At 39.3% G+C, this 16,789-nt stretch overlaps 1 protein-coding gene across 3 annotated transcripts in view; it reads right to left on the reverse strand.

Moving 5' to 3' along the window:
- The window catches only part of LOC119650089 (leucine-rich repeat and calponin homology domain-containing protein), a 38,183-nt gene that overhangs the window by 14,287 nt on the left and 7,107 nt on the right, over window positions 1-16,789 (reverse strand). For all 3 annotated transcript variants that reach the window (XM_038052619.1, XM_038052611.1, XM_038052602.1), the window contains exons 2-5: window positions 1,053-1,430; window positions 848-984; window positions 274-505; window positions 11-212 (exon numbers count right to left, since the gene is read on the reverse strand). In XM_038052619.1, coding sequence (XP_037908547.1) covers window positions 11-212; window positions 274-505; window positions 848-984; window positions 1,053-1,430 — 949 coding nt within the window. The remainder of the gene's footprint in view (window positions 1-10; window positions 213-273; window positions 506-847; window positions 985-1,052; window positions 1,431-16,789) is intronic.

Raw genomic sequence — 16,789 nt, forward strand, 5'->3', positions numbered from 1 at the left:
TTTCTTCTACCTGTTACTACTTCCAGCATTCGAAAGGGATGAACTATCATTTTTCCCAAGAAGCTGTTGTTCATTTGAATTGTTTTCTACCACCAGATCGTTTGGTCCATTCTTAATTCCCTGAATTGGTGTTGTCGAATTGATCGTATCAGCTAAGGTGCTATCTACAAGTTTTGAAGGTTTGGGTTTTGGTGTCATGTTTTTAACAGGTACTGCAAGTAGACCAGTTTTAGCATAGACTAATCGAAATTAATATATTAGCCCCAAGCTCACCAGTTCGGATTGCGTCCTGTGACCAGCGCTTATCAACACCATCACTGGTACTATATCCTGAGTCGATATTGGCACGTCGGGTTTTCGACGCATCTGTCAGACTATTTGTATGCCTTGGTGTTCGCCTGAGGGTAGTGAGACCGTCATAGCCTGTGCCCGATTTTACTTTATCCTCTTTCATCGCTTGAATATCCAAATATTTGAACACGTGCACTAAACCACGCACACACAGCTAAAATAAAAAACAACATATCCATTCCAAACGAAAAATTAGTGCCTCGAAACATTTAGATTCCCAGTGAATGAGATACTTAAGGAGTAATTGCACACTTTTGCGTGCTGTCATAGTAACAGCTTTACAATGAGTAGCATTAATTACGAAGTTTGCTTTGAATAAGCTTCTCCAACAATGTAGAATTTAATTTAATACAATTGAATACGGTTTCAATACTCGTTTGCAGTGTCACAAAAGTAGCGTTTGTAATGAAATTTAACTTCGCCGGGACTAAATTTAGGGCTACCTGTGTTCCCTTATATATTGAATCAAATTAAATTTGTATTAATGGCAACTTACGCTCGCTGGGGGAGATGTAAGTGGATTGTTTTCGAGATTCAATTCCACTAGAGTGGTCATCTGGCGTAATTCAGCAGGAAGACTAGTTATTTTATTAGAACTTAAATTAAGGGAAACTAGGAGTAAATATGTTATTTCTGAAAATAAAAAAAACATACAGAAAATGGTGAATTCTCTTATAGCTACAGCCAAATCAAAAAAGTACCTCTTGGTAAATAAACAAGTTGATTGCTTCGCAGTGAAAGGGACCTTAGATTCCGTAGATCGCCAATACGCATTGGCAAACTCGTCAATTGATTGCATGATGCATCTAAGTCTGTTAGTTTCTCCATACGACCTAACTCATCCGGAAGTGTCGTTAAACGATTGTTGGCCACCAAAAGAACTTGTATAGGTAGGAAGCATATTTCACGTGGTAAACTGGTCAAATGATTACTACGCAAATCTAAGTACGTTAGTGAACTAAGGCCTTTTATTGATTGAGAGATTGATCGGATTGTATTATGATAGAGGAGAAGCGTTTCCAAGAAGGCGAATGATGTGATATCTTCGGGAAGTTCACAGAATCGATTTCGAGACAAATCTGGAAAGAAACATCAAAATATTAAAAAGCAATAAGGTGAAAGAAACGTAGAAGAATAATTTTGATATTAATATTTCCTGCGCTTGCTTATTGGCTTGTGAACGGCGCACAAGGGACGACAAATTGTGTTATTTGAGTGGGTAAGCAAATCCCGTCCGCGTTCTATTAAAAATAACTTTTTTCACTTAACCTTTTTTGCGAAAATGTTGACATTTGATATGGTAAAATTTCATGGAAATACGAAAATTTCAAAGAATTTCGTTGGATAGATTTTGGGCTATGGTGGCAGCAGAATTTCGACATGCAGTTTCGAGAAAAACACATTTAAAAATTAGAATGTGATCATTAACCATAAAACATTAACTGATCATCAATCTTCTATACCTAGTCAATAAACCTGCGGTATTTTAACAAAACACATGTACAGCCTTGGCTTCAATTTCCGCTCTTTGAGCGAAGTCATTCGAACGTCATTCGCTCCGATAAATTCGCACTTCATTAGGGCGGTCGACATAAGCCTGACATACGTCACTTTACCTGTTTAACGCTGTAATTTCCAAAAGAATCTGAATAATATAAATCCTGTTTGACCAAATATTTTACACTATATCTGGATATAATTGATGCCAAAAATCTCTCAAGGCTAAGGTGGTGGGTGCAGTCTATTGAAGCGGCCAATATACACGGTGAACAAAAAATTCATAAAATTTTATACATTCACTTTTTACTTTTCGTACAAACTATTTATATTTGGTGATCAAAGGGTAGTATAGGTCCCAGGGCGAAACTTGGATTGGTACCCACGATGGAGCATAAAACCTGGGAAATGCCTGCCGAGCCAACACCAACAGCTCTACTAGCAAACCCTATCTCCACCTCCACGTGGTGGTCACTCCTTCTTAATAAAAAACTGCAGACGAAGAAGGATGAAGGTGAGTCTCCCGCGCCTAAAAACGGGACAAATTGTATTATACCAATTGGTCCTCCAGGTTGGGTAGGGCTGACAACCCTACACCTGTTACGAAGCAACAAAAGGAGCTTCGGAAAACGGAATAACCATTTGCCCTCATTGCATAAAGATTGCAGCTATCTAATACCCTGTCCCAATACAGGTTTCCTGGATAATAGTCACTACGCCATATAGTATAGTAGCCATTCAGCAAACCATATGCTCGGAGTAGGTTTCTTAGTCAGCCAAAAAAAACGAAACCTGCTGTTGTCGGCTTTGAAAACATAAGCGAACTGCTATGCACTCTGCGTTTGCCAGGTAAATTTAGAAATATAAGCCTCATTAACGTTCACACCCCTACAGAAGAGACTGCAGAGTCGGAGAAGGATACCTTCTACGAAGCAATGAAACGAACCCCCGAAACCTGTCCCAGGTATGATATCAAAATCGGGGCCGGTATTCAGGCGATACGTAGGCTTCCATGGTATTCCATCAAAATACAAATGATAACGGATTGCGGATTATTCAATTAGCAGTGTCACACGAAGTGGTTGTTGGAAGTACCTGGTTTGCGTGGAAAGCGGTCCACGAAAACAACGTGGGCCTCTCCAGACGGGACCACTTTCAACCAAATTGACTACGTTTTGATCGAATACGACCACCTGTGTGTAAGACTGCACACCTCGATGCTCATCGGGCCGAGACAAAGAGGGAAATCTGATTTCCGGCAGAATGGGCATATTGGAGCGATGAGTTGAGTACTTTGATGAACTGCTGAATAATCAGAATGTTGGCGAGTTGGAGGTCCCGTCAACTGAAGACGATGGACAAACACTAACACCACCAAGTATAGAAAAACCGTGCAATTTATTGGCTTAAAAATCATAAGTCGCCAGGAGGAATTACAGCAGAATTGGTTAAATATGGAGGCGGCCAATTACACTAAGCGGTTCATCAACTTATGCTCAAAGTGTGGGACAGCGAATCAATGCATGTCGACTGGCAACAAGGTATTATCTGTCCAATACACAGGTGCTCAGAGGTGGCGCTGAGGAAGACGGGGCGACAACCAAGTGGCCGAGGAGAACCTCCATAGTGGTGACACCGGGAGACGCTGTACTCACTTTGGCTTGCCGGCCGTGATGCAGTAGGCGAATGCTCCAAAGGCCTAATTAGGGCGATCAGACCCGAGTCTGCACGGGGACTCATCTGAAGTGGCAAATTGGTCACGAAACCTCACCAGGGGTATACTGGTACCATGGGAACCGAGATAGCCCCTGGACTCTCATACTTCGGATGAACTCCCGTTGTATGTGAGTACAGCTCGGTTATTTGGGGTTCGCCCCCTAGTGGAAGCTTCATAGGGGTTGTTAGTTATGCTCAAGCGAGAAGAGACCTTCGGGCCTTCGCGTGGTGTTGCGTTTCAACACGGGTGCCGTACTCCTTAGTTCGGTAGAGATTTAGGTAGGTCTTGCATCTACCAGTATGAATGCTATGTCATGCACTTGGTATAGACTGGTACCGTTGTTGCTTGTCTCAGCGGCGCTCTGATTGTGATCACAAAATCAATCCATGTCTTAAGAAGACCGTGGGATTAAATCGTCCAGACAGGTGCTCACGTTAAACCCTCAAGGACTGTCCCATACACAAAAAGGGAGGTGTCACACAGCGCAGCAATTATAGAGGCATCATGTTGCTGAGTACAACCATAAGATATTCTTCCTTACCTTGCTACGTCGAATAACACCAAACGACTAGAACATCATTTACCAATACCAAAGAGATTTCACTCCAGGCAAATCAACAACAGATCAGATTTTCTCTCTGCGGCAAGCGATGGAAAAACTGTTGGAATATGGAAATCAGTTGCACCACTGTTTCATCTACTTTAAGGGCGCCTATAATAACATAACCAGGGTAAAGCTGTAGACCACACAATACATAATACATGATAGAAATCGGTATCCCGATGAAATTGATAAGATTAGGCTGACCTTGACCAATGTGCGAGGCCAGATAAAAGCAGCAGGATCACTCTCGAGACCATTCGACGTCAACAACGGTCTAAGGGGATGCCCAATCATGCGTCCTCTTTAATCTGGCTCTAGAAAAAGTGATCCGTGATGCTGAGGTGAATACGCTTACTGTTCAAGACAATGATCTTGCCAGTCCTCATGTATTCCTCGGAGACTTGGGTTCTTATCAAGAAAAATTGCGAACTTGCGTTCGAGATAAGAATCCTCCGAAGAATTTTTGGCTACCTACATGAGGATGGATGAATCCGTAGCCTACATAACGACGAAATCTATGAGCGATATCACGACCGCAGCTTTTAGGGATTTCGAATTCGGCGCTAAACCGGGATGTCTGGAGTTATTTACTAAGGCAGGCCTAGACCGGATACCGGCTGTTGTGCGGTTGATGATGATTATGGGATTTGTTAGGAGTAAACTAGTAAAGTATTCGATGTGGAGTCGAGTCGAGTAAAGTATTCGATGTGAAGTCGACATTATGATTATTAAAAATGAATTGTTCCCAACCGGGTATGCCGACACTTGAATTTAAAAACCAACCTGAGGAAACGTCAACTGCGAATTTTGATCGACCAAAGCAAATGATATATTATTATTATATGAATGGAAATGTGTACATACAGAACATAATTTTATTTACAATTACTATTTCAAAACTGTAGGAGAAAAAAAGCAAAGTTCCAGCCTCCCACGTTGATCAGTGACCAAACAGATGCAATGACATCCATTCTCAAGGTTAAGTTTGAACAACCTCGTGTATTTGGCTTAGGAGGATCCATTTCAACCCCGACAAACGGGGATCCGGAGGATTATCCATCTATTGCTATTCCCTCGGTAATACTTTTTTTTTATAAAATATCGTATAAAGCAGTTCAAGCGTTTTCGATTTGAACTTGTTCACGAAAAGCAAAACAATGCTGTCTATGATTAAATTGAAATTATATTTATCACTCAATATTATGAGAATATTGGTCGAGGTCAGACTACAATATTTCCAGTAGTTTTTCGATGATATCTTGCAAAAACCGATAATGAGGGTTAAAATGAAATTCAACTTCAGCAGAGAATCTAATAAGTTAATGCGAAAGTTTTGGAAAACAGATTTTAAAGTTTATGAAAGACGAAGAAAATTTGCATTAACTACCTATTATGTTACCTAACTATCCCAATAATAAAATATTTAATATTTAACTTCACACTTCACACGCTTTCTAGAATACAAAACTGCAAATATATTCATCCATAAGTAGAAGATGAATCCGAATAAAACTGAGTTTTTGACGACCATTCTCCATGAAACAGGCGCAATCACTGTGTATCAAAAAACGTTTCAAATCTAAAATTTACCGCAATGTCGTCCGTCTTGTCGCTCTCTATGGTTCTGAGTGTTCGCATACCATAAAAGACAATGAACGACGTCTTCTGGTAATGGTAAGTGACCAAAAGGCCGACCGAAACAAATGTGGGTTGATACGCGCGATGAGGATTTAAAAGCCTCGCGATTGCATCCACATCAGGCATTTGATATGATGGATGGGGGTTTAAAAGCCTCGAGATCGTACCCAGATCAGGCATTCGATAGAGCCAAATGACGGAACCGATCACGACGAGCCGATCCCGCTTTTGAAAGGGACAAAGGCTGAAGAAGCAAAAGAAAGAAGAAGAAATGGCAACCGATCACGGCGAGCCGACCCCGCTTGTGATAGGAACAAAGGCTGAAGAAAAAGTAGAAGAAATAGGAGATGCACAGCGCACTAGCTTCAGCTAATATATTATGATGGATGCGTTTTTCGTTATGTAATATAGCAACCGTTATCAGTATTCAGTGTTGCGAACGCTGCTCCCAGAGTTCTATTAAGAAATATACGTTCATTACTCCGATATAATAACTAGTGGAATGACTCTGAATTTGAAAAAAAATACAAGAAAAATTAAGATCAACCCCAGAAAAAGAAATTCCATTGCATGGCGAAATATTAGATGGGCAGAACATTGTTATATCCAGGAAGTGCTGTTTTTGCTTCTCAATTCACTATTTCGTCTCAACTATGCCAGTGCGAATCACGACATATATTGGAAATACTCTTGTTTGACATAAGCTTCAGTGAATAATTACACCGGAGCCGGCACGTGTCAAATATCTGCGGACGTGTTTAAAATCGAAATGCCAGTAAATAGGTAGCACACTAACAACAAAACATATATCGCTAGGGTTTTCTTTTTCGAAATTCAAAATTCTTCGCAATATTGTTAAGACGTCTCAGATCTAAATTTGATTGATTTGATTTTTCTGCTAGTCAAGTAAGCAGTTTAAATAAATTAGTGGGGATTATTTTCTTTATATTTTATTTATAGGAGTTTCATGTTAAACTTTATCTAAGGTTTGCACGATATCCAGGAATAGGGTAGAACAATATTTTCTACCTGATATAGAATTTTGTCTTCGAAGAATCTTTCTCACCTCTTCTCGCGTATGTGGAAATTAGCCAGATTAGAAAATCATCAAGCCAGTGTTAAACAACTTGTAGCACCTGTTGTACCAAATTTTGTCATTTTCGCACAAGTTTGCATCTAGTTGAAAAGGATTTATTTTCTCAAAATTAGAATTCAAATTTAAATCTGTTTCTCTTGTATGAAGTCTAACATTCAATATATGATTATCGTAAAAGGTGACTAGAAGGGATAGAGATTTGTGCGCTAGTAAATTATGACTCTCATTTTTTTATTTTGCCGGAAGAAGAGGAAATCACGCCTCCAAGGTGGACTAATTTATCGGCTACGTCTTTTATTATCGTCAACGAACTCGAATTGAATTCTGAAATGGGCATACGCTCCTTGACAACTGTTTGCAGCCATCCCAGAATGCTCGTTTTCTCACACTTTCCCCCAGTCTGCCGTTAAGGGGGGGGGTAAGGTCAAATCGTACAAAAAAAGCCATGTTTTTGTGATTTTTTTTCTAACGACACAGTTAAAATTTATTTACTCAACCAATGGTACATTAAAGTATGACATTCGAAGAATGTTTCATCAAATTTTTACAAAGAAATATTAAAAAATACGGCAATGGCAGCAATTGTTCGGACGTGTCTCGAAAAAAAGTTGAATTGCGGTGCCCCTCATAACTTGGTGCTGGATCATTTGAAATCAAAAAATCAAAGTTCATTCGTTAGATAATAGTTTTCCCCAGGTAACGCTGTCGAGTTTTTTTTTTCCCAAATTTTTTTCATTTTTTCGAACACTTTAAAGTGAAAAACACAATTTTGTGGAAAAAAATCGGCTAATTTGTTATTGCAAAATCAAAATTATGAATAAAAAAAAAAAAAAAAAACTCGACAGCGTTACCTCGTAAATGATGTACAGAAATAGCGTTTAAAATTTCAAAAGAATCGGTGCAGTAGTTTTGGAGTTATCAGGGGCACCGACTTTGAAAACGTGAGTTGTGGGAAAAACGCTTTAAAGTTTTAATCACAAAAAAATCTAGTTAAAACGTTTATAAGCGAATTTTATCGACATACCTCACACTGAGTCATCAATGCCAGGTCCATAGAGGATGTTGCTATCATCGATGATGTCTAATGCATCTTTTTGCTCCTGCCTACGAAGAATCCTGCCTTTTTTGGTTTGTCGTTCAGCTTCAGCTCGGGGCGTTGGGGTTGGTTCGGGTATAGGTACAAAAATCCGGCAGGTATAAAAATACTCATAACTTCGTCAATTTTGCTCCAATTGACTTGAAAATTTAACACAATATTCTTCAGATATTACGGATTGAATTTCGAAAATAAAAAAAAATGAAAAAAAAAAAAAAAAATTAAATACCCTACCCCCCCCCCCCCTTAAGCAAGGTAAGATGATAGGTTCTTGAGAAACCGTCCTTTTCCTCTTGCGGAATAAGATTATTGTACTATGGAAAGCCTGCCAGGAGCAAGCTCAAAGTAATGGTATCTGCATGTAAGGCACTTCCTCATATCCTGGGAACCTACATCAAACAGAATGACGATTGCAACGCATTAGACCACTATTTGCTATTTTTTCTGGCGCTACTCAGATCGGGGCGCGTCCCGAAGTGGTGTCATAAGGTTTGACCGAATCAAAAAACATGGAGCACATTGAAGAGTGTGAGGAATTGAAGGTCCTATTACTCGAAATCGTGTAAAATGGAAAACTGCCATGCAGTTCACTACAGCCTGGTTCATGGCAAAAGAAGATATCCACTGGGCTAGGGAAACAAAAGCTGCAACAAATAACAATGAAATTTGCAGGTGGTCTTACATGGTTCGGTCCAGAACGTATAGTTAGCATCCAGGATGACGAGCAATTAAAGAGGTGCAAGGAACATTTCATAACCTTCTCTTTCTGAAATAAATTTCTTTTATTGTCGAGTAGCACCAGTCAAAATAAATCAGGTTGAAAGGTTTTGTGGATTTTTCGCTTTGTCTAAATCTCGTATTGTATGTGTATGTGTCAAATTATTTAAGTTTTAATGATACTACTGACACGGACAACTTTGTTGATAATAAGAGGATTTTGTCCAAACTTTATGATATAGTGTCTTATGTTCTGTTCTGCTTTATACTTCTGGGATGAAATTATATGATACATATTGTTACTTTCATTTGAGCCGATATCTCCCCGATATGAGAGGTATTTTGATATCTAGATGTCATATAGGGGCATTATAACAATCGTTTCAGATTTTCCAACTGGGTATTTTCTAAGAACAGCCCGTTAAAGTACTAATTGGGAGTTTTCATTGGACATCCCACATACATTCGGTGAGAAAATCCTACCCCTCCTTCTGCGTGTATCCTTTAATCCTGCATTAATGCAAACTGACAACTTTTCAATGTGTGGAAAAAGATTATTGACAATAAAGAGTTAATATCATATATTAATATAAAATTGCAATTACATATAAGATGAAAGACATGGGCTATTTGTCCTTCTGTATATTAATTATTTTTCGTCATATAAAACAACAAAAGCTAATCTTTCAATCCACCCAGGACAAATTCATTAAGAGGCCTATTTGTCGAAAGAGGCTTGACAATGAACCAAACAGCAAAAAAACTAAATTAGCTTGATGATAACAGCGATGGATCTAAAACATCTACTTCTTCGTAAGCTAAAACTACTGTCAAAAAAACTGGCATCGGTCGCTATATCACCACCAGTATAAGGAATGCTAAGTAAGACGCGAAATTTGGAGGGGCGAATAGATACAATGATAACTAAGTCAAGCTTTTGGCTTTTGGCTGATAAATAATGTAGAACTACTAAAGCTAAACCCCCATTTATCTTCGTGTGACGAATAACAAAATCTTGATGCATAAACTATCAGCTAACGTCAATCAAACAATACAGATTTGATATTACTCCTACGGCGGAGACAAGTAAATAAAAATCTTCCCAGAAGAAGGTTTTAGACAGATAAAGTAATTTGCGATGGAAAAGAGAATACTACTGTCATTTTAAAGCGCATAGCCCAACCCGATAGTATAGACACATAATTTGCGTTGGCGCGAATTTAATTGCCAAGATTGATTTGGAAACAGTGGCTTGATACGTGATGGCATGGCATGGGCATGAACTTCGCGCTGGCGAAATTTCACTTACCCAAATTGGTCTCAACATGGAAGTCTATGGGAGAAGAGCAAAAGACCGGCTGAAACGCCGAAACATGAACATCCTTTCTTCCAAATAGGAAACCAGTTTCCAACGTTGCGCCTTATTTTTGGAGTTCATTTTTGTGGGTATAGTTTCGTCTTGTCAAAGTAGCTGACCACAACATCACACTTCCGCCTCCAAGTTTCTGTTTTGTTCTAAGTGGATATTCCTTCATTAAGAGGGTCACCCCGTGTGAAGGTCGTTTTTTTGCTTTTTTTAGAATTTATTATGATTAAGGTACAACCACCATATATTTATCAATATCTTGAGCATGCCTAACAATTTTTCCAGCCCGATATTATAGTTCATTATTATCAATGAAAAAAACCTACCGAATGAATCGTCCTGAAAATTTCAAAGAATTTCGTTGGATAGATTTTGGGCTATGGTGGCAGCAGATTTTCAACATGCAGTTTCGAGAAAAATTTAAATTTAAAAAAGAGAATGCAATTTTTAACCTTAAAATCTTAGCTGACCATTAATTAGGTATCTTGAAGAACCACAAGTAAAACCTTGGCTTCAATTGTTATGATTTTAGTGAAGTCATTCAGACCGATAAATATACCCTTTATTTCGGCGATCGCCATAAACCTGGCATGTGACATTTTACCTGTTTAACACTGTAATTTTTGAACGACTTCAAATATTAAAAAATCATTTTGCCCATATATTCTACGCTATATCTAGATACAATTGATTCCGATTCCTCGGATTCGACACACGGGATGACCCCCTTAAGTCATGCCAATAACTTGTAAGACCATCTGGTCCATCTAGATTAAACTTTTTTTTGTCAGAAAAAATTATGAATTTCCACTCATCAAGCGTTTGCGAAAGCCGTTCATTCCTTCGGTTTCTTCTACGCACTGAAAGCATCCTCATAAATGTTCTTCACAAGACATTTTTTAATTTGAAGATACATATTTGCGAGGTGATGCCATCGTATTTCCTTTCACGTGCCTTCTCACGCAATGATCGTTCGTCGGGTGTATAGTTGAATTAACTGAAAGCCATGAGGTCGATGTACTCTCAATTGTAACAAATGCTATAAGACTGAAACCGAGTATCGTCTTAATACAAAATATTTTAACATTTTCACTACCTCCGAAAAAATGCAAACCCCAACCAATGTCAACATGTATTGTAAGGATTTCAGGTGAGCTCAAGTAACAGTTTGATAGTTTGAAAGTTATATATGCTTTAAACAGCTTTACTGTGACCGGGTATCAGCAACATTCACGATTTAACTTGGAAAAGAGATCACTTGCTGAAGCTTACAATGACGAGAAGAGAAGGGATTTTCTACTGTGAAAGATGAGACCGTTGATTTGCCACTAGGTGCGGTGCGTGGTCAAATGTTCACATTGCTCCTTTTATTTTCAGTTGTGTTACATCTGTGTGTTTGTGAAAGGAGGGGTGGGTAGCTTCTGTCTGAGTGGCTGTACGTCATCGCAGGCAACGGCTTAAGGGGTATGTGAGGAAAGTGCTGGAACTTTGCAGTCTTGCAGATTACTCAAAGAGAAAGCTATCACCACACTAGCAGGTATAACATGCAAATCCATTAGATGAGAAAAAAAGAAATCTAAAATCTGTTACGGATAATCGGTACTTCAGCAGGTTCACATGCCAATGAAATGAAGATATGAACCTTTTTATCATCCGCTCCTACTACGAAATAAAAACAGCAAGAGTAAGTACAACATCTTACCGCCTTCAGGCTAACGTTTCACTACTCGCCAAAACACTCTCCTTCACCGTCCGGCTGAAGTCTCCGCACAGATTCCGGGCGGATTTCAATGAGCGTGTATAGAATTCTTGGAATTGGATCTTTTGCATAGACCAGGTACTCCCAGGCTCTATGCACCTTTAACAGCTCCGAGAATTCTATCTCAAATCAATGATGTGTCTCGACTGTAATATATACCTGCTGCTGCAACTATAGCCAATTATGTATTGTGGACTCAGACGGTTGAATAATAAAGCGCAGACAGTTTGCCGGGACTATATTCTCAGTGAGATACCCGCAGTTGAAATTCTGGAGACTTTCTTTCATATGCAGTCGGTTGCGGCGGTAGGGCGAAAGTCACTCCAGATGTGTCCAGAATGCAATGTACGCAAGGAACTAGCGGGACACTCAATGAATCTAAAAAGAGCGTCCAGGCGGTGCAATTTTCTGGTATAAAATATTCACCAATATATACGGGCACTTGGCACACAGCATAAATCAAGTCATTAGTCGGCCGCCACTCTTTCTCACTGCGGGAGTTATCTATCTTATCTCTAAGACGGACGCGGTGCAGGACCCCACACACACAAGGCCGATTCCTTGCCTACCAACCTTCTACAAACTTACTACGTCCATTATTATTGGAAGGATTAACGTGCACTTCGAGACCAACAACATTCTGTCCGAGAAGCAGAAGGACTGCCGAGTTTGATCAAGATGATGCAAGGAGCAACTAATTGCCGTTTCGGTACTTGTAGAACATGAAACTAGAGGCCAAAAAAATCTCTTTAGTTACTATATCGATTTTGTCAAGGCTTTTCATGGCGTCCCGCGCACTTAGCTAATGGATGTCCCACATCTATATCACATTGACTCCAAATTAATAAAGTTTTTGGCGGCAATCATGCAACGGGATACGTTCGTCCCTTTGATTCTCTATGGTACTCAATGATACTAGAGGGCATGATTTTGCAATAAATTATGGCATATGAGTTAATTGCAAGCGGACACACTTGATGTACGTAGATGACATCAAGTTGTGTGCTGGTACTGATAACCCGCTAGACATGTTGAGTCGTGATATTCGGATGGAATTTTGATTAGTGTCGAATTCAAACCAATGGGAAAGGTCATATCGGGTCGTATACCAGACGCATTGATGACCTATACATCCAAACTATGACCGAAACAAACTTGTACAAATACCTAGGAATTCTGCAAGGAACCCTTGCTCGAGTTCGTGATCTGAAGCTGGTGCTGAAATTGCATATCTCGGGGAATAATAAAATAAGGGCACTGAATGTGTTCGCTATCCATTCACTGCTTTATGCATTCAGAATATTGCGGCGAAGGTCCTCTGGAAAGCGTCTAATGGCGGATACGGACTACTATGCCTAAGCGCCGGATACATCATCCAAACCTTGCTGGGAAGCGAATGAATCTACCTTGTGACATCGGAGGCAGGAACGTGGACGACTGCGGCATAACTTCACCGCCAAATCTACTCGCTAAGTGCTTATTTTTACAGCAAAAAGCAGTGAGACCCTTGCATCTCACAGTTTCTTAGGCGGATAGCGAGCTGAATATACTTGAAGGATCGATTTTTCAATTTTCTGAGTGGAGAGAGCTCAGAGCAAGAACGGAAGTCATTTTGCATTTATCGAACAGATGGCTGTGTGCTAGGGAGCTCTTTGCTAAGACGGCCGGATTTATGTGTACTTATAAAAAGCTCATTATGAAGAACGAGTGGACAACGACCAGTGCAGAATGTTTGGTTTCGCGTTAGAGACGTTGGATCATCTCATACAAACATAGGCTGATCACGGGAACATATCCGACTTACCGGTATGAGTCGCAGGCAGTGATCGCCATATAGCACACGGCAACCCCTATCCCCCGTAATGGCAGCATTGAATTGAAATACGTGGAGAAAAAAATGAATTATGAGCCACTGGCTCGGGAAATCGAAGAGATTTACCGTCTTGAGAAAATGATTGTCAACTCCCTCAGGGTTTCTCTTGATGTCTTGGGACTCTCACATAGCCTGGTTTAAACCATACAGAAATACAACATGCTGAACACGTTGCCGATGTTGCAAGAATGTTTTAACGGATTCTCCCATTAGCCTACCCCCGGCCAACATTACCACAGCCAGGATTGATTGATTTATATCAAGTGATTTTTTTTAATAAAAATCATGATTTAAATAAAACTTTTTTTCGTAAAAGTTCTCCCAGTTAAATAAGAAAAAACACTTATTCAAATGCATAGCAGGCTACAAATGAATAAGAAAATCAATTAACAAGCGCTATTTACTAAAATATTTAAAAAGGAATAACCGTTTCCAGCTCAAGTAACATTTATATCTTGTCAATATACTTCCTGCATTCTCATTACCACTTTTTAAATTCAATTACATTCTTGTCATGACTGATGCGTTTGTTCGTAACTGAACTTCTAAGTCTAAATTTCCAATCATTCTTACATTTTTTCATAAGATTGTTGATATTTCTAAAAGGTAATCAACTCTATGAGGTTTTCCATATATGACGATGCTTTCCAATAAATACACTTCTCCAGATAACATAGCAGAAAATGATAGGATCAAAGTGAACTTTAGTCCACACATCTAATGACAATTCAACTGTCTAATCATTCATAGTAGAAACCCCTTGTCTTCTCTTCATTATACGCTTTATCAAATGATCTCTTTCCCAGATCAAATCAAGATTGTGGCTGATACCCGGTCACAGCAAAGCTGTTGTTTATATAATATACTAGCTGATCCGGCGAACTCTGTTCCGCCTTAGAGGCAATAAATAAGCAGACTTTGGATTTTATTCAATTCAATTTTTTATTAGGAGAAATATAAATATAAAAAATCAAGTATTTTAATGATTCTTTATTGTTCATGTATTTTGGTGCATAGGTTGCATTCTTTAGTTAAGCACCTTGTGATACACGACATTTTTTGTTTTATTATCAGGCGCAAGTAGAAACAACGCAGATGGCCTTCCAACGCGTGAACATGCCATATATATTCGTTTTGAGAATGATGGGGTCCTAAGTCCGCATCAACTTAATGCTGGACCGGACCGGACCTTTGAGTTCTTATAAGAACTCTCGGTAACTACAGCCTTGAATTGTCTTTTGTAAAGGTTTTGCGAGTTTATTGTGGAAGTTTGACTAGTTTTTATTCGTTTTCGTTTTCAGCTCTGGCCAAGCTCTGGTCAATAAGGCGGATTTGCGCTCAATTCGTAGGCATGTCGTATTCTATGAATTATATAAAGGAGCACTCAACATCTGCGAGCCGCTACGGTCACGCTGCTACCAGGGCAGAGGTGAGGCAGCGTCTAACGATTTGCCTCTGCCCTGGTAAGAAACCGTAAAGCCGCCATCGCTTGCTTTTATGCCACATATAATTGACCATGTGAAAAACATTGATTTTTCAGATTCAGACCACAAACTTTCAAGGATGGTCCTTGTGATTTGTTAATGGTCATAGCGAATACAAGACGGATCGGAAATTGAAGTCTTTTAAACTAAAACGGCATATCGGTTGGGATCATCGGGATCCTCGGAATGAGAACTTCCTCACCTACGAATTTTCCTTTGAGAATCGTCACGTAAATCACATTGTTCATCAATTTATTTACCACCAAACTCGTACCGTTGCAAAGTTTTGGTGGGTTTATGTTTCCAAGCATGATTACTACGGAAGCAACGTTTACGCGTAAATTGTGCGGTAGTAAACCAGACACATCCAAGGGTTTAAAAATTCAATTGGATAGTTGGTGGCTTCATCTTCATTTGCTACACTGTCAATGGATTTGAATGAATGCATTGTTTTCGGAATTATGTAGTTTAGGTCATCTACATCTTTATTCTTAGCCGCTAAAATTGCTCGCTCACTCAACCATTCATTATTTTTGTAGTTCACAATGATGTTTGGGAATACTTTGTTAATAAGTTCGTCTTTCGATGAGACAAAGTTACAGAAATTCTGAGGAAATGAAATCAATCCGCTTGATTCGTCGACAGGTACTCGACCATTACTGATAGCAATTGCTCAGAGAAATCTTCAGCAGATGAATCATTAATCAATGCAACTCCCATTTTTGTTGTCAGCTGAAGTTTCTTCACATATTGCCATAGATTCGATGATTTGAGGCAAGCGTTGATTTTGTCGGCAGCCGTTGATCCTGGAATTACTGGGAGTGTTTGGCGGAAATCGCCAGACACTAAAATTATTGCGCCTCCAAAACATCTCGAGTCATTGCGTAGATCTTTCAATTTCGGTTAAGTGGCTTCTAATGCACATTTATGCGCCATTGTGCATTCATGTCCCGATGATAATTTTTGATACTGATAAAACTTTGGCCATTGCAGAGTTTTTTGCAATATTATCATACATTTTGATTCTTCAATAGTTTGAAGATTTAACGGCAATTTTAATGCTGAATGAACGGTACGGCATCCTTCTAACAATGTGGCTGCTATTCCAGAAGAAGCAACTGCAAGCGCAATGTTGGATCTCGCACGAACAGTCGCTAAAACTACTGACATGAGGAATGTCTTACCAGTTCCACCAGGGGCATCCAGGAAATATAAACTACCATTTCCATCATCAATTGCCGTCATTAATGTATTATAAACTTCCTTTTGTTGGAGATTCATCAGTGGTACATTCGTTTGAACTACTAAATCTAATTCCTGGTGATCATATTCACTTTCCCGTTCCAATTTTCGATTAAATGCGTCATTCATTTCGCGATTGGCATTCCTAACCTGACTAATAAACGACTGACATTCCTAACCTGACTAATAAATTACCGCACATAAGATAACACATGTCTTCGATCAAAAGTAAAGCCCGATTATGTATCTCCTCATTCATTTCAAGATCGTTGGCTCACGCACATTTACCAGTAACAACCGCAAATAGAAGCATTCATCATTCTTTGGATGAACTGTATACATACGACCA

This window comes from Hermetia illucens, chromosome 1, assembly GCF_905115235.1.
Source record: "Hermetia illucens chromosome 1, iHerIll2.2.curated.20191125, whole genome shotgun sequence".
Lineage (NCBI taxonomy): Eukaryota > Metazoa > Arthropoda > Insecta > Diptera > Stratiomyidae > Hermetia > Hermetia illucens.